Source organism: Salmo trutta, chromosome 14, assembly GCF_901001165.1.
Source record: "Salmo trutta chromosome 14, fSalTru1.1, whole genome shotgun sequence".
Classification (NCBI taxonomy): Eukaryota; Metazoa; Chordata; class Actinopteri; order Salmoniformes; family Salmonidae; genus Salmo; species Salmo trutta.
This window is the reverse complement of record NC_042970.1, coordinates 65,243,103-65,265,750: the sequence shown is the minus strand read 5'-3', so window position 1 is coordinate 65,265,750 and position 22,648 is coordinate 65,243,103. Positions and strand designations below refer to the sequence as shown.

At 44.7% G+C, this 22,648-nt stretch overlaps 1 protein-coding gene across 6 annotated transcripts in view; it reads right to left on the bottom strand.

Annotated features, from left to right (window-relative positions):
• The window catches only part of rptor (regulatory associated protein of MTOR, complex 1), a 199,409-nt gene extending 189,730 nt beyond the window's left edge, over positions 1 to 9,679 (bottom strand). For all 6 annotated transcript variants that reach the window (XM_029776869.1, XM_029776872.1, XM_029776870.1 and 3 more), the window contains exons 1-2: positions 9,232 to 9,679; positions 3,735 to 3,909 (exon numbers count right to left, since the gene is read on the bottom strand). In XM_029776869.1, the coding sequence (XP_029632729.1) occupies positions 3,735 to 3,902 (168 nt within the window). In that variant the 5' untranslated portion in view covers positions 3,903 to 3,909; positions 9,232 to 9,679. The remainder of the gene's footprint in view (positions 1 to 3,734; positions 3,910 to 9,231) is intronic.
• Between the last annotated feature and the right edge of the window lie 12,969 nt (positions 9,680 to 22,648).

Genomic DNA, 22,648 nt, shown 5'->3' with positions numbered 1-22,648 from the left:
AACACAGTGGTCTCCAATTAAAAAGTCTCCCTGGTTTCAGTTCATCATTCATGAGCTACTTTCAAAGATTGAACAAAACTAACCTTATAATGAGAACCAAGAGCAACTGCATAATATAATCAACTCGGGTAGGGCCTTTATCCATTCACCATTAAAAAGCCGTAGTTCAGCAGACCAGCGAAGAGACTTAGGACTAGAGGTCGACCGATTATGATTTTTCAACGCCGATACCGATTATTGGAGGACCAAAAAAAGCCGATACTGATTAATCGGATGTTTTCAATTTATTTATTTGTAATAATGACAATTACAACAATACTGAATGAACACTTATTTTAACTTAACATAATACATAAATACTATCAATTTAGCCTCAAATAAATAATGAAACATGTTCAATTCGGTTTAAATAATGCAAAAACAAAGTGTTGGAGAAGAAAGTAAAAGTGCAATATGTGCCATGTAAAAAAGCTAACGTTTAAGTTCCTTGCTCAGAACATGAGAACATATGAAAGCTGGTGGTTCCTTTTATCATGAATCTTCAATATTCCCAGATAAGAAGTTGTAGGTTATAGTTATTATAGGACTATTTCTCTCTATACGATTTGTATTTCATATACCTTTGACTATTGGATGTTCTTATAGGCACTTTAGTATTGACAGTGTAACAGTATAGCTTCCGTCCCTCTCCTCGCTCCTACCTGGGCTCGAACCAGGAACACATCGACAACAGCCACCCTCAAAGCAGCGTTACCCATGCAGAGCAAGGGGAACAACTACTCCAAGTCTCAGAGCGAGTGACGTTTGAAACGCTATTAGCGCGCACCCCGCTAACTAGCTAGCCATTTCACATCGGTTACACCAGCCTAATCTTGGGAGTTGATAGGCTTGAAGTCATAAACAGCACAATGCTTGAAGCATTGCGAAGAGCTGCTGGCAAACGCACGAAAGTGCTGTTCGAATGAATGCTTACGAGCCTGCTGCTGCCTACCATCGCTCAGTCAGACTGCTCTATCAAATCATAGACCTAATTATAACATAATAACACACAGAAATACGAGCCTTTGGTCATTAAAATGGTCGAATCCGGAAACTATCATTTCGAAAACAAAACGTTTATTCTTTCAGTGAAATATGGAACCGTTCCGTATTGTATCTGACGGATGACATCCCTAAGTCTAAATATTGCTGTTACATTGTACAACCTTCAATGTTATGTTATAATTATGTACAATTTTGGCAAATTAATTACGGCCTTTGTTAGGACTAAATGGACTTCACACAGTTCGCAATGAGCCAGGCGGCCCAAACTGCTGTATATACCCTGACTGCTTGCACGGAACGCTAGAGAAGTGACACAATTTCCCTAGTTATAACAAATTCATGTTAGCAGGCAATATTAACTAAATATGCAGGTTTAAAAATATATACTTGTGTATTGATTTTAAAGAAAGGCATTGATGTTTATGGTTAGGTACATTGGTGCAACGACAGTGCTTTTTCGCAAATGTGCTTGTTAAATCATCACCCGTTTGTCGAAGTAGGCTGTGATTCAATGAGAAATTAACAGGCACTGCATGGATTATATGCAACGCAGGACACGCTAGATAAACTACACTGCTCAAAAAAATAAAGGGAACACTTAAACAACAATGTAACTCCAAGTCAATCACACTTCTGTGAAATCAAACTGTCCACTTAGGAAGCAACACTGATTGACAATAAATTTCACATGCTGTTGTGCAAATGGAATAGACAACAGGTGGAAATTATAGGCAATAAGCAAGACACCCCCAATGAAGGAGTGGTTCAGCAGGTGGTGACCACAGACCACTTCTCATTTCCTATGCTTCCTGGCTGATGTTTTGGTCACTTTTGAATGCTGGCGGTGCTTTCACTCTAGTGGTAGCATGAGACAAAGTCCACAACCCACACAAGTGGCTCAGGTAGTGCAGCTCATCCAGGATGGCACATCAATGCGAGCTGTGGCAAGAAGGTTTGCTGTGTCTGTCAGCGTAGTGTCCAGAGCATGGAGGCGCTACCAGGAGACAGGCCAGTACATCAGGAGACGTGGAGGAGGCCGTAGGAGGGCAACAACCCAGCAGCAGGACCGCTACCTCCGCCTTTGTGCAAGGAGGAGCAGGAGGAGCACTGCCAGAGCCCTGCAAAATTACCTCCAGCAGGCCACAAATGTGCATGTGTCTGCTCAAACGGTCAGAAACAGACTCCATGAGGGTGGTATGAGGGCCCGACGTCCACAGGTGGGGGTTGTGCTTACAGCCCAACACCGTGCAGGACGTTTGGCATTTGCCAGAGAACACCAAGATTGGCAAATTCGCCACTGGCGCCCTGTGCTCTTCACAGATGAAAGCAGGTTCACACTGAGCAGTCTCCAGAGTCAGAGTCTGGAGACGCCGTGGAGAACGTTCTGCTGCCTGCAACATCCTCCAGCATGACCGGTTTGGCGGTGGGTCAGTCATGGTGTGGGGTGGCCGCACAGCCCTCCATGTGCTCGCCAGAGGTAGCCTGACTGCCAATAGGTACCGAGATGAGATCCTCAGACCCCTTGTGAGACCATATGCTAGTGCGGTTGGCCCTGGGTTCCTCCTAATGCAAGACAATGCAAGACCTCATGTGGCTGGAGTGTGTCAGCAGTTCCTGCAAGAGGAAGGCATTGATGCTATGGACTGGCCCGCCCGTTCCCCAGACCTGAATCCAATTGAGCACATCTGGGACATCATGTCTCGCTCCATCCACCAACGCCACGTTGCACCACAGACTGTCCAGGAGTTGGCGGATGCTTTAGTCCAGGTCTGGGAGGAGATCCCTCAGGAGACCATCCGCCACCTCATCAGGAGCATGCCCATGCGTTGTAGGGAGGTCATACAGGCACGTGGAGGCCACACACACTACTGAGCCTCATTTTGACTTGTTTTAAGGACATTACATCAAAGTTGGATCAGCCTATAGTGTGGTTTTCCACTTTAATTTTGAGTGTGACTCCAAATCCAAACCTCCATGGGTTGATAAATTGGATTTTCATTATTTATTTTTGTGTGATTTTGTTGTCAGCACATTCAACTATGTAAAGAAAAAAGTATTTAATAAGATTATTTCTTTCATTCAGATCTAGGATGTGTTGTTTAAGTGTTCCCTTTATTTTTTTGAGCAGTGTAGTAATATCATCGACCATGTGTAGTTAGCTAGTGATTATGTTAAGATTGATTGTTTTTTATAAGATAAGTTTAATGCTAGCTAGCAACTTACCTTGGCTTCTTGCTGCCCTCGCGTAACAGGTAGTCAGCCTGCCACGCAGGCTCCTCGTGGAGTGCAATGTAGGGCAGGTGGTTAGAGCGTTGGACTAGTAACCGAAAGGTTGCAAAAACGAATCCCCAAGCTGACAAGGTAAAAATCTGTCGTTCTGCCCCTGAACAAGGCAGTTAACCCACAGTTCCTAGGCTGTCATTGAAAATAAGAATGTGTTCCTAACTGACTTGCCTAGTTAAAAAAATCTATATCTATATATATATATATATAAAAAAGTTTTTTTTTTTTTTTAAAGAAATTAAAAAATACAAATCTATTAAAAAAAAATTGCAAATCGGTGTCCAAAAATACCGATTACCGATTGTTATGAAAACTTGAAATCGGCCCTAATTAAATCGGGCATTGCGATTAATCGGTCGACCATTACTTAGGACATGGTGCAACGGGACCATAAGGACGTCTCTTACCCTGTCCTTCATCCTCCAGCTCTGGGCCAGGGCCTTGGAGCCCTCGATCTTCTCTGAGTGGCGTTTCTTCATGAAGGCCAGCGGCAGGTTCCAGTCGCTCATGTCCGCCTCCTCCTCCTCAGCCAGACACACGACCGGCGAGTGCAGCAGTTCCGAGTCCATTTTCATCAGGGTCCTGAGAGATGGAGAGGTCAGGTTGAGGTCAATGTTAAAAAAGGTTTCTTCATTCAATAATAGGATATAGCTGTACACTATGTTTTTGTGTAACATTGAGGAATATGATAAATATTTAACATGCATCCATCAGATGCAATCTATTGTCGACCCAAACTATTCAACCACTAAGTTCTGCTTCCTAATGACTAGGAAAGTTTGGGCAGCATTGGGTTAGCCATAGACCAGCTCACAATACCGGTCAGATGAGGAGCAGCTCTGGGTTAAAAACTACCACCACCTAGCTTTGGGACTCAACATCAGAAGTCTGTATTGATTGGACTCCCTGAGTTGTTAATCGTTCTGGTGGGTGGCAATGTTAAATAACCCTACCACAACATAGCTGCCCACACCAAAAAAAAGCATTTCCTGTCAGCAAAGGCATTTGTATAATCTCTAGGAGCTCTACTTACCAGACTTAAAGTGAAATGTGACCCTAGCTATCAAATAAACGTCTGAATCCAACTTGTCTGAACCGCACCATATTCCGGCTGTGTAGACAGCAGTAGAGTTCGTGCTAGGAAGTCTCCCTTGAACTGCATGGCCTAATAGCTTCCTGCTGTCTAACTCAACATGAATATGGTGCTGTTCAGGCTAAAGTTGGATTCGGACGTTTATTTGATTGCAAGGGAGACATTTAACTTTACATCTGGTAAGTACAGTTTCTCGAAATTATACATATGCCTTTGTTAACAGGAAACGTTTTTTTAGTGGTTGGGTTATTTTTTCCGTTGCCAGCCACAACGCAGGGAGTCCAACCAATACACAGACTCCGGACGTTGTGTCCGTCCCAAAGCTAACCACCACCCATAAATACCATGGACAATTACATCAGCAATCTCACATCCCTAAACCCCATTCACCACAGGTGGCCCTGGTGAGTGGGATTTGAACTCAACAGCTTTAGCTTCAAAACAACCGCGACCTCAGGCTCTGTGTGTAGTTAACCGACCCTCTCTGCCCAGTCATCGCAATTTTACCTGTTGTTGTTTTAGCTGATCAGCTGTTGTCGTCTCACCTGGTGTTGTCTAGCTAGCTCTCCCAATCAACACCTGTGATTACTTTATGCCTCGCTGTATGTCTCTCTCAAATGTCAATATGCCTTGTATACTGTTTAGGTTAGTTATCATTGTTTTAGTTTACAATGGAGCCCCTAGTTCCACTCATCATACCTCTGATACCTCCTTTGTCCCACCTCCCACACATGCCGTGACCTCACCCATTATAACCAGCATGTCCAGAGATACAACCTCTCTTATCATCAATCAGTGCCTGGGCTTACCTCCGCTGTACCCGCACCCCACCATACCCATCTGTACATTATGCGCTGACTCTATTCTACCACACCCAGAAATCTGCTCCTTTTATTCTTTGTCCCCGACGCTCTAGGCGACCAGTTTTGATATCCTTTAGCCGTACCCTCATCCTACTCCTCCTCTGTTCCACGGGTGATGTGGAGGTAAACCCAGGCTCTGCGTGTCCCCAGGCACCCTCATTTGTTGACTTTTGTGATCGAAAAAGCCTTGGTTTCATGCATGTCAACATCAGAAGCCTCCTCCCTAAGTTTGTTTTACTCACTGCTTTAGCACACTCCGCCAACCCTGATGTCCTTGCCGTGTCTGAATCCTGGCTTAGGAAGGCCACCAAAAATTCTGAGATTTCCATACCCAACTGCAACTTTTTCCGTCAAGATAGAACTGCCAAAGGGGGAGGTGTTGCAATCTACTGCAGAGAGAGCCTGCAAAGTTCTGTCCTACTTTCCAGGTCTATACCCAAACAGTTCGAACTTCTAATTTAAAAAAATGAATCTCTCCAGAAGTAAGTCTCTTACTGTTGCCGCCTGCTATCAACCCCCCTCCGCTCCCAGCTGTGCCCTGGACACCATTTGTGAATTGATCGTCCCCCATCTAGCCTCAGAGTTCGTTCTGTTAGGTGACCTAAACTGGGATATGCTTAACACCCCAGCAGTCCTACAATCTAAGCTAGATGCCCTCAACCTCACACAAATCATCAAGGAACCCACCAGGTACAACCCTAAATCCATAAACACGGGCACCCCTCAGACATTATCCTGACCAACTTGCCCTCCAAATACACCTCCGCTGTTTTCAATCAGGATCTCAGCGATCACTGCCTCATTGCCTGTATTCGCTATGGGTCTGCGGTCAAACGACCACCCCTCATCACTGTCAAACACTCCCTAAAACACTTCTGCGAGCAGGCCTTTCTAAATCGACCTGGCCCAGGTATCCTGGAAGGATATTGACCTCATCCCGTCAGTCGAGGATGCCTGGTCATTCTTTAAAAGTAATTTCCTCACCTTCTTAGATAAGCATGCCCCGTTCAAAAAATGCACAACTAAGAACAGACAAAGCCCTTGGTTCACTCCAGAGCTGACTGCCCTTGACCAGCACAAAAACATCCTGTGGCGGACTGCAATAGCATCGAAAAGTCCCCACGATATGCAACTGTTCAGGGAAGTCAGGAACCAATACACGCAGTCAGTCAGGAAAGCAAAGGCTAGCTTTTTCAAGCAGAAATTTGCATCCTGTAGCTCTAACTCCAAAAGGTTTTGGGACACTAAAGTCCATGGAGAACAAGAGCACCTCCTCCCAGCTGCCCAATGCACTGAGGCTAGGTAACACGGTCACCACCAATAAATCCATGATAATCAAAAATTTCAATAAGCATTTCTCAACGGCTGGCCATGCCTTTCTCCTGGCTACTCCAATCCCGGCCAACAGCTCCGCCCCCCCCGCACAGCTACTCGCCCAAGCCTCCCCAGCTTCTCCTTTACCCAAATCCAGACAGCAGATGTTCTGAAAGAGCTGCAAAACCTGGACCCGTACAAATCAGCTGGGCTAGACAATCTGGACCCTCTCTTTCTAAAACTATCCACCGCCATTGTTGCAACCTCTATTACCAGCCTGTTCAACCTCTCGTATCGTCCGAGATCCCGAAAGATGCCGCGGTCATCCCCCTCTTCAAAGGGGGTGACACCCTAGACCCAAACTGTTACAGACCTATTTCCATCCTGCCCTGCCTATCTAAAGTCTTCGAAAGTGAAGTTAATAAACAGATCACTGACCATTTCGGATCCCACCGTACCTTCTCCGCTGTGCAATCCGGTTTCCGAGCCGGTCACGAGGTGCACCTCAGCCACGCTCAAGGTACTAAACGATATCATAACCGCCATCAATAAAAGACAGTACTGTGCAGCCGTCTTCATCGACATGGCCAAGGCTTTCGACTCTGTCAATCACCACATTCTTATCGGCAGACTCAACAGCCTTGGTTTCTCAAATGACTGACTCGCCTGGTTCACCAACTACTTCGCAGACAGAGTTCAGTGTGTCAAATCGGAGGGCATGTTGTCCGGACCTCTGGCAGTCTCTATGGGGGTACCACAGGGTTCAATTCTCGGGCCGACTCTTTTCTTTGTATATATCAATGATGTCGCTCTTGCTGCGGGCGATTCCCTGATCCACCTCTACGCAGACGACACCATTCTGTATTCTTCTGGCCCTTCCTTGGACAATGTGCTAACAAACATCCAAACGAGCTTCAATGCCATACAACACTCGTTCCGTGGCCTCCAACTGCTCTTAAATGCTAGTAAAACCAAATGCATGCTTTTCAACCGTTCACTGCCCGCACCTGCCCGCCCGACTAGCATCACCACCCTGGACTGTTCCAACCTAGAATATGCGGACAACTATAAATACCTAGGTGTCTGGTTAGACTGTAAACTCTCCTTCCCGACTCATATCAAACATCTCCAATCAAAAATCAAATCTAGAATCGGCTTTCTATTTTACAACAAAGCCTCCTTCACTCACGCCGCCAAACATACCCTAGTAAAATTGACTATCCTGTCATTTACAAAATAGCTTCCATTACTCTACTCAGCAAACTGGATGCAGTCTATCACAGTGCCATCCGTTTTGTTACCAAATCACCTTATACCACAGCGACCTGTATGCTCTAGTGGGCTGGCCATAGCTACATATTCGTCGCCAGACCCACTGGCTCCAGGTCATCTATAAGTCTATGCTAGGTAAAGCTCCGTCCTATACCAGTTCACTGGTAACGATAACAACACCTACCCGTAGCACACGTTCCTGCAGGTATATCTCACTGATCATCCCCAAAGCAACACCTCATTTGGCTGCCTTTCCTTCCAGTTCTCTGCTGCCAGTGACTGGAACGAATCCCTCACCAACTTTAAACATCAGCTACCTGAGCTGCTAACTGATCGCTGCAGCTGTACATAGACCATCTGTAAATTGCCCACCCAATCTACCTACCTCATCCCCATACTGTTTTTATTTTATTAACTTTTTTGCACACCAGTATTTCTACTTGCACATCATCATATGCTCATTTATCACTCCAGTGTTAATCCGCTAAATTGTAATTATTCGCTCCTATGGCCTATTTATTGCCTACCTCCTCATGCCTTTTGCACACACTGTATATAGACTTTCCTTTTTTCTACTGTGTCATTGACTTGTTTATTGTGTTATTGGCTTGTTTATTGTTTACTCCATGTGTAACTCTGTTGTTGTTGTCTGTGTCACACTGCTTTGCTTTATCTTGGCCAGGTCGCAGTTGTAAATGAGAACTTGTTCTCAACTAGCCTACCTGGTTAAATAAAAGTGAAATAAAAAAATAAACATAAACTCAACAGCTTTAGCATCAAAACAAAGTACAACCATGCAAGACTCGTTTGTCATGATGTGCTGTTGTGAGCATATTATCGTTCTAATAAGTACATAACTAGTAGCTAGTGTATTTGCATTTGACACGGTTAACATTAGCTGTGTAAATAGGTTTAACTCTGACAATGACGTCTCACCCTTTAAATTAACTTAGCCGTCAAATGGTAGATAATATGCAGAATGGACTGGTTAACTTACATGGAAATGCTATTTTCTAACGGGATAGTACATATTGCAGAATGATACATAACGTTCTACCGATTTCCAATTCTGTTATCAACCTGCAGAGGTTGAACCATGCTCGCGCGTGGCTGTTCTAGAGTTCGGGGTCGAGTTTGACAGGTTAGCTTGTGGCTAACTAGCAGACCCTTAGCCGACTTGCTGACAACTAGCTAGTATTGTTATCACAGGTTTGTACTTCATGCTTGTAAAACTGTACATGCTTCATGCGACTTGTGGAATTGCAAGCTACAGTAGTTAAACGTTTCAGAAAATAATGACTGGCAAGTGAAGCAAATGTGCAGAAATTGCCTTTTTCACAGGCTGGCGTGCAGCGTACAGACCTTGGCACGGTAGAATCCTCTTCGATACGGGGTGGGAAACCTTTCCGTCTCCTGACTATTATAGACGCGGTCGCACAGATAATTCTTGAAAGAAAATTGTACGGTAGCGTCCACAATTTGTAAACAATGTCGAACCCGACAGGTCCAAGTTCGACCGGTATGTGTTTGCAGGGAAATCTGCGGTTTCTCTCCCCACGGCTGCTCTTTGCTATGGGAAGGGGCTCGAGACGAGGCCCATCTTCACACGGACACTCTGCCACAACCACGCCACGCGCTGTCAGGCTCGAGCTGTCAATGACGCTTGTCGTATGGTCTTCTGACACAAACGTGTGTTGTAAGCTAGTTGCGGCGATAATAACAAACAATTCCAACTATTTCTCCAGAGACACTTCTTCAGCACTTCTGCAAGGGCGCCGCCATCTTGGGAAAGACCCACAATGCACTGTAGCACCCAGGGCTGGACTGAAGATGTCATTAAAAACGTCATCATGGTCAGTGAATGTCCCTTTCATCAAAATAAAAGTAAAATAGTTAAGTCAAGTCCTAAATATTCCATACAGTTCAGTTGTGATGTCTCAATGCGATCCAAAAAGATACGTTTATTATTGCATCCTGTACATTTTGAGAGAATGATGTTGTTGATAATCTTACTTTTTATTAAGCTTGTCCCACTATAATAATATTTGGGACTACATAGGCCTACCATGATAGTGCAAGTAGTGCCTTATCCCAAGGTCACTGCACAATTATAGACTACATCATGTTTTAAAGTGAAATCTTTCAAGATACTGTATTATAATCCAAACAAACATAAAATACCTTCAATGAGCAATAACAAAGCACCCTCCCGCCCCTAATTCGGCAAAAAGCTAAAAGATGGAGCTGGAGAAATGTAATCACTCTCAAATTCATAGACAGGACTGACCAACACTAGGACTGACCATCCATGATATCAAAATTATAGTTTTAACCATATTTTGAGGCTATATAGTGTTTGTTTACATTTACTTTGTTTACAAACATTGGAGTAAAACAAGTTGATATTTTGGATCCTAATCGGGTAAGACAGTAGAACTATGCTAATGAGGCATTTATAAGTTATATTCACCAAAGAATCAGTGGGTACATATAATTCATTCCAAAAATGGATGAAGCAACTGCAGATTGCCTCTTCAAACATTTAAAATGTACTTCTTTAAAGTATAACATTCAAAGGATTCCCTTTCTTACCTAATTAGATTTTCTCAAGAAAAGAAGCACATGCAATTCTTTAGCCAGAGAAAAGTAATGGGGGAGGGGAGGCAGGGTGGTGCTCAAAGACATTTCCAGCATATTTTTGGTTGTCTGTTGTTACATTCCTTCTGACCAGATTTTTACCTCAGGGTTACTCGGCTGCAGGAATCTTTGCTGAATTGCACCTTGCAATTCTCACTGCCTGTTTCCACTGAACAAGTGAATTCACACAGAAAGCAGCTGCCTCTTTATTTTCCCTAGTATCCACTGCTGTCTGCCTTTTGTGCTCATTCCTCACTCAGTGGGGGTTTAAGGTTTTAGAAGAAACACTGGAGAGAAAAAAACACATCTATCTGTCCCTGTGACAAAAATGAAACCCACTTTCTGTTTACTCTCTACTAAGAGATTGAAAAAGTTCATCCATCATGTAGAGGAGGTGATTACGGCAACAAATTACTCCAAAGAGAAGCCGTGTGGAGATACAGTGCATTCGGAAAGTATTCAGAGCCCTTGACTTTTCCCACATTTTGTTACGTTACAGCCTTATTCTAAAATTGATTAAATCGTTTTTTTCTTCATTGGTATACACACAATACCCCTTAATGACAAAGCAAAAACAGGTTTTTACAAATGTTTGCAAATAAAATAAACTGAAATATCACATTTACATAAGTATTCAGACCCTTTACTCAGTACTTTGTTGAAGCACCTTTGAAGCACCTTGAGTTTACAGCCTCAAGTCTTTTTCGGTATGACGCTACAAGCTTGGCAAACCTGTATTTGGGGAGTTTCTCCCATTCTTCTCTGCAGATCAGCTCAAGCTCTGTCAGGTTGGATGGGGAGCGTCGCTGCACAGCTATTTTCAGGTCTCTACAGAGATGTTTGATCGAGTTCAAGTCCAGGCTATGCATGGGCCCCTCAAGGACATTCAAAGACATCAAATCAAATCAAACTTTATTTGTCACATGCGCCGAATACAACCTTACCGTAAAGTGCTTACTTAAAAGCCCTTAACCAGTTCAAGAAAGAGTTAAGAAAGTATTTACCAAATAAACTAAAGTAAAAAATAATACAAATGAACACAATAAAATAACAGTAGTGAGGCTATATACAGGGGGTAACGGTATCAAATCAATGCGCAGGGGTACAGGTTAATCGAGGTAATTTGTACATGTAGGTAGGGGTAAAGTGACTATGCATAGATAATAAACAGCGAGTAGCAAATGGGGGGGTCCGGGTGGCCAATTGATTAATTGTTCAACAGTCTTATGGCTTGGGGGTAGAAGCTGTTAAGGAGCCTTTTGGTCCTAGACTTGGCGCTCCGGTACCGCTTGCCGTGCAGTAGCAGAGAGAAGAGTCTATGACTTGGGTGACTGGAGTCTTTCACAATTTTTGAGGCTTTCCTTTGACACCGCCTAGTATATAGGTCCTGGATGGCAGGAAGCTTGGCCCCAGTGATGTACTGGGCCGTACACACTACCCTCTGTAGCGCCTTACTGTCACATGCCGATATACTGCTATACCAGGTGCTGATGCAACCGGTCAGGATGCTTTCGATGGTGCAGCTGTATAACTTTTTGAGGATCTCGGGACCCATGCCAAATCTTTTCAGTCTCCTGGGGGGAAATGGTGTTGTCGTGCCCTCTTCACAACTGTCTTTATGTGCTTGGACCATGATAGTTCATTGGTGATGTGGACACCAAGGAACTTGAAACTCTCAACCCGCTCCACTACAGTCCCGTCGATGTTAATAGGAGCCTGTTCGGCCCGCCTTTTCCTGTGGTCCACGATCAGCTCCTTTGTCATGTTCACATTGAGGGAGAGGTTGTTATCCTAGCACCACACTGTCAGGTCTTTGACCTCCTCCTTATAGGCTGTCTCATTGTTAATCGGTAATCAGGCCTAGCACTGTTGTGTCGTCAGCAAACTTAATGATGGTGTTGGAGTCGTGTTTGGCCACGCAGTCGTGGGTGAACAGGAAGTACAGGAGGGGACTAAGCACGCACCCCTGAGGGGCCCCAGTGTTGAGGATCAGCGTGGCAGACGTGTTGTTGCCTATCCTTACCACCTGTGGGTGGCCCGTCAGGAAGTCCAGGAACCAGTTGCAGAGGGAGGTGTTTAGTCCCAGGGTCCTTAGCTTAGTGATGAGCTTTGAGGGCACTATGGTGTTGAACGCTGAGCTGTAGTCAATGAACAGGATTCTCACATAGGTTTTCCTTTTGTCCAGGTGGGAAAGGGCAATGTGGAGTGCAATTGAGATTGCGTCATCTGTGGATCTGTTGGGGTGGTATGCGAATTGAAGTGTGTCTAGGGTATCCGGGATGATGCTGTTGATGTGAGCCATGACCAGCCTTTCAAAACACTTCATGGCTACCAACATGAGTGCTACGGGGCGGTAATCATTATGGTGGCCTGCTTGAAACATGTAGGTATTACAGGCTTGTTCAGGGAGAGGTTGAAAATGTCAGTGAAGACACTTGCCAGTTGGTCAGCGCATGCTTTGAGTACACGTCCTGGTAATCCGTCTGGCCCCACGGCTTTGTGAATGTTGACCTGTTTAAAGGTCTTGCTCCCATTTTCCGCCGAGAGCATTATCACAGAGTTGTCCGGAACAGCTGGTGCTCTCATTCATGTTTCAGTGTTGCTTGCTTCAAAGCGAGCATAAAAGGCATTTAGCTCGTCTGGTAGGTTCGCGTCACTGCGCAGCTCGCGGCTGGGTTTCCCTTTGTAGTCCGTAATAGTTTTCAAGACCTGCCATATCCGATGAGCATCAGAGCCGGTGTAGTAGGATTCAATTTTAATCCTGAATTGACGCTTTGCCTGCTTGATGGTTCGTTTGTGGGCATAGCGGGAATTCTTATAAGCGTCCGGATTAGTGTCCCGCTCCTTGAAAGCGGCAGCTCTAGCCTTTAGCTACTGTTTACAGGCCTCCTGGGCCATATACAGCATTCCTCACTGAGTTCCCTGAATTCCTATCGGACAATGTAGTCATAGCAGATAATATTCACATTTTTGGTGACTTTAATATTCACATGGAAAAGTCCACAGACCCACTCCAAAAGGCTTTCGGAGCCATCATCGACTCAGTGGGTTTTGTCCAACATGTCTCTGGACCTACTCACTGCCACAGTCATACTCTGGACCTAGTTTTGTCCCGTGGAATAAATGTTGTGGATCTTAATGTTTTTCCCCATAATCCTGGACTATCGGACCACCATTTTATTACGTTTGCAATCGCAAAAAATAATCTGCTCAGACCCCAACCAAGGAGCATCAAAAGTCGTGCTATAAATTCTCAGACAACCCAAAGATTCCTTGATGCCCTTCCAGACTCCCTCTGCCTACCCAAGGACATCAGAGGACAAAAATCAGTTAACCACCTAACTGAGGAACTCAATTCAATCTTGCGCAATACCCTAGATGCAGTTGCACCCCTAAAAACTAAAACATTTGTCATAAGAAACTAGCTCCCTGGTATACATAAAATACACAAGCAATTTTCTGGATGCAAGCTTCCAGAAAATTGGAACGGAAATGGCGCCACACCAAACTGGAAGTCTTCCGACTAGCTTGGAAAGACAGTACCATGCAGTATCGAAGAGCCCTCACTGCTGCTCGATCATCCTATTTTTCCAACTTAATTGAGGAAAATAAGAACAATCCTAAATGTATTTTTGATACTGTCACAAAGCTAACTAAAAAGCAGCATTCCCCAAGAGAGGATGGCTTTCACTTCAGCAGTAATAAATTCATGAACTTCTTTGATGAAAAGATCATGATCATTAGAAAGCAAATTATGGACTCCTCTTTAAATCTGCATATTCCTCCAAAGCGCCGTTGTCCTGAGTCTGCACAACTCTGCCAGGACCTAGGGTCAAGGGAGACACTAAAGTGTTTTAGTACTATATCTCTTGACACAACGATGAAAATAATCATGGCCTCTAAACCTTCAAGCTGCATACTGGACCCTATTCCAACTAAACTACTGAAAGAGCTGCTTCCTGTGCTTGGCCCTCCTATGTTGAACATAATAAACGGCTCTCTATCCACCGAATGTGTACCGAACTCACTAAAAGTGGCAGTAATAAAGCCTCTCTTGAAAAAGCCAAATCTTGACCCAGAAAATATAAAAAACTATCGGCCTATATCGAATCTTCCATTCCTCTCAAAAATTTTAGAAAAAGCTGTTGTGCAGCAACTCACTGCCTTCCTGAAGACAAACAATGTATACGAAACGCTTCAGTCTGGTTTTAGACCCCATCATAGCACTGAGACTGCAGTTGTGAAGGTGATAAATGACCTTTTAATGGCATCAGACCGAGGCTCTGCATCTCGTGCTCCGAGATCTTAGTGCTGCTTTTGATACCATCGATCGCCACATTCTTTTGGAGAGATTGGAAACCCAAATTGGTCTACACGGACAAGTTCTGGCCTGGTTTATATCTTATCTGTCGGAAAGATATCAGTTTGTCTCTGTGAATGGTTTGTCCTCTGACAAATCAACTGTAAATTTCGGTGTTCCTCAAGGTTCCGTTTTAGGACCACTATTGTTTTCACTATATATTTTACCTCTTGGGGATGTCATTCGAAAACATAATGTTCAATTTCACTGCTATGCGGATGACACACAGCTGTACATTTCAATGAAACATGGTGAAGCCCCAAAATTGCCCTCACTAGAAGCCTGTGTTTCAGACATAAGGAAGTGGATGGCTGCAAACGTTCTACTTTTAAACTCGGACAAAACAGAGATGCTTGTTCTAGGTCCCAAGAAACAAAGAGATCTTCTGTTGAATCTGACAATTAATCTTGATGGTTGTACAGTCGTCTCAAATAAAACTGTGAAGGACCTCGGCGTTACTCTGGACCCTGATCTCTTTTTTGAAGAACATATCAAGACTGTTTCAAGGACAGCTTTTTTCCATCTACGTAATCAGAAACTTTCTGTCCACAAATGATGCAGAAAAATTCATCCATGCTTTTGTTACTTCTAGGTTGGACTACTGCAATGCTCTACTTTCCGGCTACCCGGATAAAGCACTAAATAAACTTCAGTTAGTGCTAAATACGGCTGCTAGAATCCTGACTAGAACCCCAAAATTTGATAATATTACTCCAGTGCTAGCCTCCCTACACTGGCTTCCTGTTAAGGCAAGGGCTGATTTCAAGGTTTTACTGCTAACCTACAAAGCATTACATGGGCTTGCTCCTACCTATCTTTCCGATTTGGTCCTGCCGTACATACCTACACGTACGCTACGGTCACAAGACACAGGCCTCCTAATTGTCCCTAGAATTTCTAAGCAAACAGCTGGAGGCAGGGCTTTCTCCTATAGAGCTCTTTTTATGGAATGGTCTGCCTACCCATGTGAGAGACGTAGACTCGGTCTCAACCTTTGTCTTTACTGAAGACTCATCTCTTCAGTGGGTCCTATGATTGAGTGTAGTCTGGCCCAGGAGTGTGAAGGTGAACGGAAAGGCTCTGGAGCAACGAACCGCCCTTGCTGTCTCTGCCTGGCCGGTTCCCCTCTCTCCACTGGGATTCTCTGCCTCTAACCCTATTACAGGGGCTGAGTCACTGGCTTACTGGTGTTCTTCCATGCCGTCCCTAGGACGGGTGCGTCACTTGAGTGGGTTGAGTCACTGACGTGGTCTTCCTGTCTGGGTTGGCGCCCCCCCCATGGGTTGTGCCGTGGCGGAGATCTTTGTGGGCTATACTCGGCCTTGTCTCAGGATGGTAAGTTGGTGGTTGGACATATCCCTCTAGTGGTGTGGGGGCTGTGCTTTGGCAAAGTGGGTGGGGTTATATCCTGCCTGTTTGGCCCTGTCCGGGGGTATCATCGGATGGGGCCACAGTGTCTCCTGACCCCTTCTGTCTCAGCCTCCAGTATTTATGCTGCAGTAGTTTATGTGTTGGGGGGCTAGGGTCAGTCTGTTATATCTGGAGTATTTCTCCTGTCTTATCCGGTGTCCTGTGTGAATTTAAGTATGCTCTCTCTAATTCTCTTTTTCTCTCTTTCTTTCTTTCTTTCTCTCTCTCAGAGGACCTGAGCCCTAGGACCATGCCTCAGGACTACCTGGCATGATGACTCCTTGCTGTCCCCAGTCCACCTGGCCGTGCTGCTGCTCAAGTTTCAACTGTTCTCCCTGCGGCTATGGAACCCTGACCTGTTCACTGGACGTGCTACCTGTCCCAGACCTGCTGTATTCAACTCTCTAGAGACAGCAGGAGCGGTAGAGATACTCTCAATGATCGGCTATGAAAAGCCAACTGACATTTACTCTTGAGGTGCTGACTTCTTGCACCCTCGACAACTACTGTGATTATTATTATTTGACCATGCTGGTCATTTATGAACATTTGAACATCTTGGCCATGTTCTGTTATAATCTCCACCCGGCACAGCCAGAAGAGGACTGGCCACCCCTCATAGCCTGGTTCCTCTCTAGGTTTCTTCCTAGGTTTTGGCCTTTCTAGGGAGTTTTTCCTAGCCACCGTGCTTCTACACCTGCATTACTTGCTGTTTGGGGTTTTAGGTTGGGTTTCTGTACAGCACTTTGAGATATCAGCTGATGTAAGAAGGGCTATATAAATAAATTAGATTTGATTTGATTTGGGGATGTTGCTTGTAATCCATGGCTTCAGTTTGGGATATGTACGTACGGTCGCTGTGGGGACGACGTCGTTGATGCACTTATTGATGAAGCTGATGACTGAGGTGGTATACTCCTCAATGCCATTGGATGAATCCCGGAACATATTCCAGTCTGTGCTAGCAAAACAGTCCTGTAGCTTAGTATCAGCATCATCTGACCACTTCCGTATTGAGCGAGTCGCTGGTACTTCCTGCTTTAGTTTTTGCTTGGAAGCAGGAATCAGGAGGATAGAATTATGATCAGATTTGCCAAATGGAGGGCGAGGGAGAGCTTTGTACACGTACCTGTGTGTGGAGTAAAGGTGGTCTAGTTTTTTCCCCCTCTGGTTGCACATGTGGCATGCTGGTAGAAATTGGGTAAAACGTATTTAAGTTTGCCTGCATTAAAGGTCCCGGCCACTAGGAGAGCTGCTTTTGGATGAGCATTTTCTTCTTTGCTTTTGGCCTTATACAGCTCGTTGAGTGCGGTCTTAGTGCCAGCATCAGTTTGTGGTGGTAAATAGATGGCTACGAATAATATATACTTGTCCCAAAGACACTCCTGCATTGTTTTGTCTGTGTGCTTAGGGTCGTTGTCCTGTTGGAAAGTGAACCTTCGCCCCCGTCTGAGGTCCTGAGCGCTTTGGAGCAGGTTTTAATCAAGGATCTCTCTGTACTTTGCTCAGTTAATTTTTCCCTCGATCTTGACTAGTCTCCCAATCCCTGCCGCTGAAAAACATCCCCACAGTATGATGCTGCCACCACCATCCTTCACCATAGGGATGGTGCCAGGTTTCCTCCAGACGTGACGCTTTGAATTCAGGCAAAAGAGTTCAATCTTGGTTTCATCACACCAGAGAATCTTGTTTCTCGTGGTCTGAGAGTGCTTTTGGTGCCTTTTAGCAAACTCCAAGCGGGCTGTCATGTGCCTTTTACTGAGGAGTGGCTTCAGTCTGGCAACTTTACCATAAAGGCCTGATTCGTGAAGTGCTGCAGAGATTGTTGTCCTTCTGGAAGGTTCACCCATCTTCACAGAGGAACTCAGGAGCTCTGTCAGAGTGACCATCAGGTTCTTGGTCACCTCCCTGACCAAGGCTCTTCTGCCCCGATTACGTTTGCCTGGCCGGAAAACTCTAGGAAGAGTCTTGGTGGTTCCAAACTTCTTCCATTCAAGAATGATGCAGGCCAATGTGTTCTTGAGGACCTTCAATGCTGCAGAAATGTTTTGGTACCCTTCCCCAGATCTGTGTCTCGACACAATGCTGTCTCGGCGCACTAGGACAATTCCTTCGGCATGGCTTGGTTTTTGCTCTGACATGCACTGTCAACTGTTTATATAGACAGGTGTGTGACAGGTGGACTCCAATCAAGTTGTAGAAACATCTCAAGGATGATCAATGGAAACAGGATGCACTTGAGCTACATTTAGAGTCTCATGGCAAAGGGTCTGAATACTTATGTAAATAAGGTATTTCTGTTTTTGCAAAAATGTTTAAAAATAAACATTTTTTTTGCTTTGTCATTATTGGGTATTTTGTGTAGATTGATGAGGAAAAGCATTTATTGAATCAATTTTAGAATAAGGCTGTAATGTAACATAATGTGGCAAAAGTCAAGGTGTCTGAATACTTTCCGAATGCCCTGTATACATTAAATTCTGTATCTCCACAAGGTTTAAACGAAGAATTAGATTTCACCTCCTTCCTATAAGCCACATTTAGACTGTTATAGGCTACAAGAACACTGTCCATATCCGTTTTTGCATATAGTTTATGAGTTGGCTCCACATATTTATGAACGGCTGTGCCTGATGTCTTTTGTGGTGGGCTATCACATGAATTGATATGATCTATTCAGGTCAGCGGACACCTGGGGTGGTTGATTCGTGAGTTGCCCTCCGTGCCCCCCCCCCCATACCCTATAATTGTGTATTTCTTTGTGACTCATTTGTATACAGGTAGACCAGAAAAGCCACATCCCTGATTGGCAGATGAGTGGAAACCCTGATTAGAAGCACTTGATGCTCATCGGTTGTTCTTTACGAATGCTGTTTTGAATTAAAGAAATTTGCTCCTACACACTGAAGAAGGCTGTGAAGCCGAAACATCTGTGTATGTATGCTATCCCTGATGCAGTGAAAATGATCTATAAAAATGGAATAATAGAGTAAGCTTCATGCAACATATTTTTAAGTGCAAACCCATGACACCTTTTTGTTTGTCTGAATTCGCGGGTTTTACGCAGCAGCCGAGCTTCTGGGAGAACAAAATGGTTCTCTTTTGATTAGTTACTCTCTAGTAAGACAAATGGGATATTGTGAAGCACTTAGAGAATGACATTATTTCATATTTAAGGACTTTTAATTGCTGTCATCAAAAGACACAGCAGGGTTCTTTACTACTGTGTCGTATTGCAACGGAAAATGAAAATCATTCTTTCTTAATGGACAAGAGAACCCTTCCTGTTTCCATCCATTTTCTTGCTTGGTTCATAGGAGACAGGACATAGGGGATGCAATGGAGATGAGCTATGGTAGATGGGAAGTAGAGGCTCTTCCAATGTCTCAGTCACTTCCCTGTTAAATCAGACAACAATATCACTCTCTCATCTTCTTGGTGATAAGCACACCACAATACAGCTCAGATCATATATATGCACCACCACGAGGCGGTCAACTCAGCTCATCAGAAAACATGAAAACAGTATGGCAGATGGACAGTAGGATTTTCTCCCTCTCACTGCATTGGCCAGTGCAGTAATCAATATGCTGGCTATTTGGGTTAGCCAGCAGCAACACTATGGTACAGCAATCTAGAGATTTGTAAGAAACTCATAACTGTATCAGGCTGAATCTATCCCTCCTGTCTCAGTGTCCAGTGTGAATGAGAAACCAATCCAATCTCTTAAGAGTGTGATGGAGGTTGAGACCCTGGGATAGTGGGGAGGGGAGGGGAAGATTAGTCACACACACACACATCCTCTCTCTCGCTCTCTCTCTCTCGCACACACATACACACACACACATACACACACACACACACACACACACACACACACACACACACACACACACACACACACACACACACACACACACACACACACATCCTCTCTCTCTCTCTCACACACACACACACACACACACACACACACACACACACACACACACACACACACACACACACACACACACACACACACACACACATCCTCTCTCTCTCTCTCACACACACACACACACACACACACACACACACACACACACACACACACACAGTGTTCTCCTCCCAGATTGGGAGCATGGTGACAAGGTGATCAACGGGGCTCAATCCGGAAACTGGAGCTGTTCCCAGAGCCAAATCAGACAAGGGTGAAGAAAAGCCAACGTGTCACCTCCCTGAGGACTGATTACAACAAGGCTGGCAAGACGACAGAGCTAAAGAACCATGCAAGAAGAGAGAGAGCAGAGAATGGCAGAGAGAGATAGAGAGATGGATCGGAGAGGTTTCCAATCGGATGTGGAGAGGTTTGTTTTACCAGGAAGCTTATCTATAATAATCATGTGATCCTCTAAGTAGACGATAATAGTGTGTCCTCTCAGACGGGAAACTGGAGACGGAAGAGCCGTAATGAGGCATTAACTCGCCCCACCCAGTTCTTCTCAGTCACATAAAGGTACATACTGTATGGGCGACATTATGGGGATCAGAGTTCAAATCATGGTTTCCTGACTCAGCCTTATTTGTTTATGCATCTACGAACCATTGGTGTCTTAAATCACAATGCAGCTAAAGCCACCATTACAAGTCATGCAGCATCTAATTTCACCTTATTTGAAGAAGTTAAGGAATTAAAGAAAGGTTGCACATTAAACTTTGTTTGGGAGGACGAAACAACATCAGCTTCTGGGTCCAGTTTTAATTATGCATGTTGGTGCCGTTCGTCTGCCAAGCTCACAGACCATCAATAAAAACAGAGGAGCCATGATTAATGCTTTGCATTCTTCAGCATTGATATCATCATCATCATCAGTATTTTCTCCAAGTGCGACCATTTTCCCTGGCAGTCTCGCGCCAGCTTCGGGGCTCATAACTCACATTAAAGGTTGATATCGCCTTAAATCAAATGCAAAGTTCCCATCTCAAAACGTCAAACTATAATGGTCGCTGTGTTTATACGGGGTCTTCGTCAGAGTTTGTCCTCAAAAGAGACAACAAAGCATCACTTTCTGAAGTGAATTACACTGAGCTCTCCTTCTCTTGCTCTCTCCCCTTTCTCTCCCTCTTTGTCTCTCTGTCTCTCTCCATTGAGGTGGGAGGTTAAATAAGGTTAGAGAGAGGTAGGTCTCAAAAGGTAGCATTAACATTCTCACAACGTTTGAAGTGACAAAGACCATCAGAGTCGCTGCTGTGAGACCCTGATATAAATGACAGCACCGAAACCTGATATTTTTTATAACCAAAGAAAGACCAATACCAATAATTAGCTTTGAGAGATACGCTGATAGCCCTAACATGAATGGAATTCCACCATCATCTGTAATGGCCTCAACAGAAATATTCATCAATAACCACTTAGACAGGTGTCCATTAATTAATGATCAACAACGCAGCCATCACGGATCACACTCCCAGATCACACTCCCAGACGCAGTCTCCGTTTACGCCTGATCAATGTGTTAATATGAGTTGATCTACCAATCAGTGGGAGTGTAGGACCAGGAGAGTGCTCCATTGTGTGTGTGTGTGTGTGTGTGTGTGTGTGTGTGTGTGTGTGTGTGTGTGTGTGTGTGTGTGTGTGTGTGTGTGTGTGTGTGTGTGTGTGTGTGTGTGTGTGTGCGTGTGTGTGTGTGTGTGTGTGTGTTAGATGAATGGGTGTGAAACACACGCCCCATAGATTACCTTTCACTTATCATCACTAGGTTACTCAAGCCTTTCGATGGAAAGGGTTTGATGATGAATGGCGAATGGAGGATTTGAAAGAGCTGGTGGGAGTGAGAGAAAGAGGAGGAGAGGAGGGGGAGAAAGGAGGGCAGACTGACCTTGAGTTGAAGAGCACTTCAATGGGTGTGAAGTCATTTGTCATTTGACAAAAGGAGGAGAAGGTCCTAGAGGGGATTTTGGTAACTCAGGTTATAATGTGGTGATGTCACCATTGCTGAGCCAAAGGGCTATTTTTAGGTACGTGCGCACACACACGCCCACGCACAAACACACACATTTGAAGCCAGTGGACGAGCAGGCAGCCTATTCTCAGGTTTCATTCCCACTGGACAGGAGGACAGCCAGCCACGTGTTCGCACTCATTCACAGAAGGTCCCCGACGATACCCACCCTGTGAACATGAGGACCCATTTACCGCAGAGAAACAGCTGCTGCTCCTCTCCACTCTCACATGCACACTTTCGCATAAACTCTTTATCCCTCTCGCTCTCACACACATCACACACACACACACAATGCACACACACACACACACACACACTCACACACACTGAAGAGGTGTGGGCAGCCGAGAGAGGTTTGTCCGTAGGTGTTAATCAGCACAGG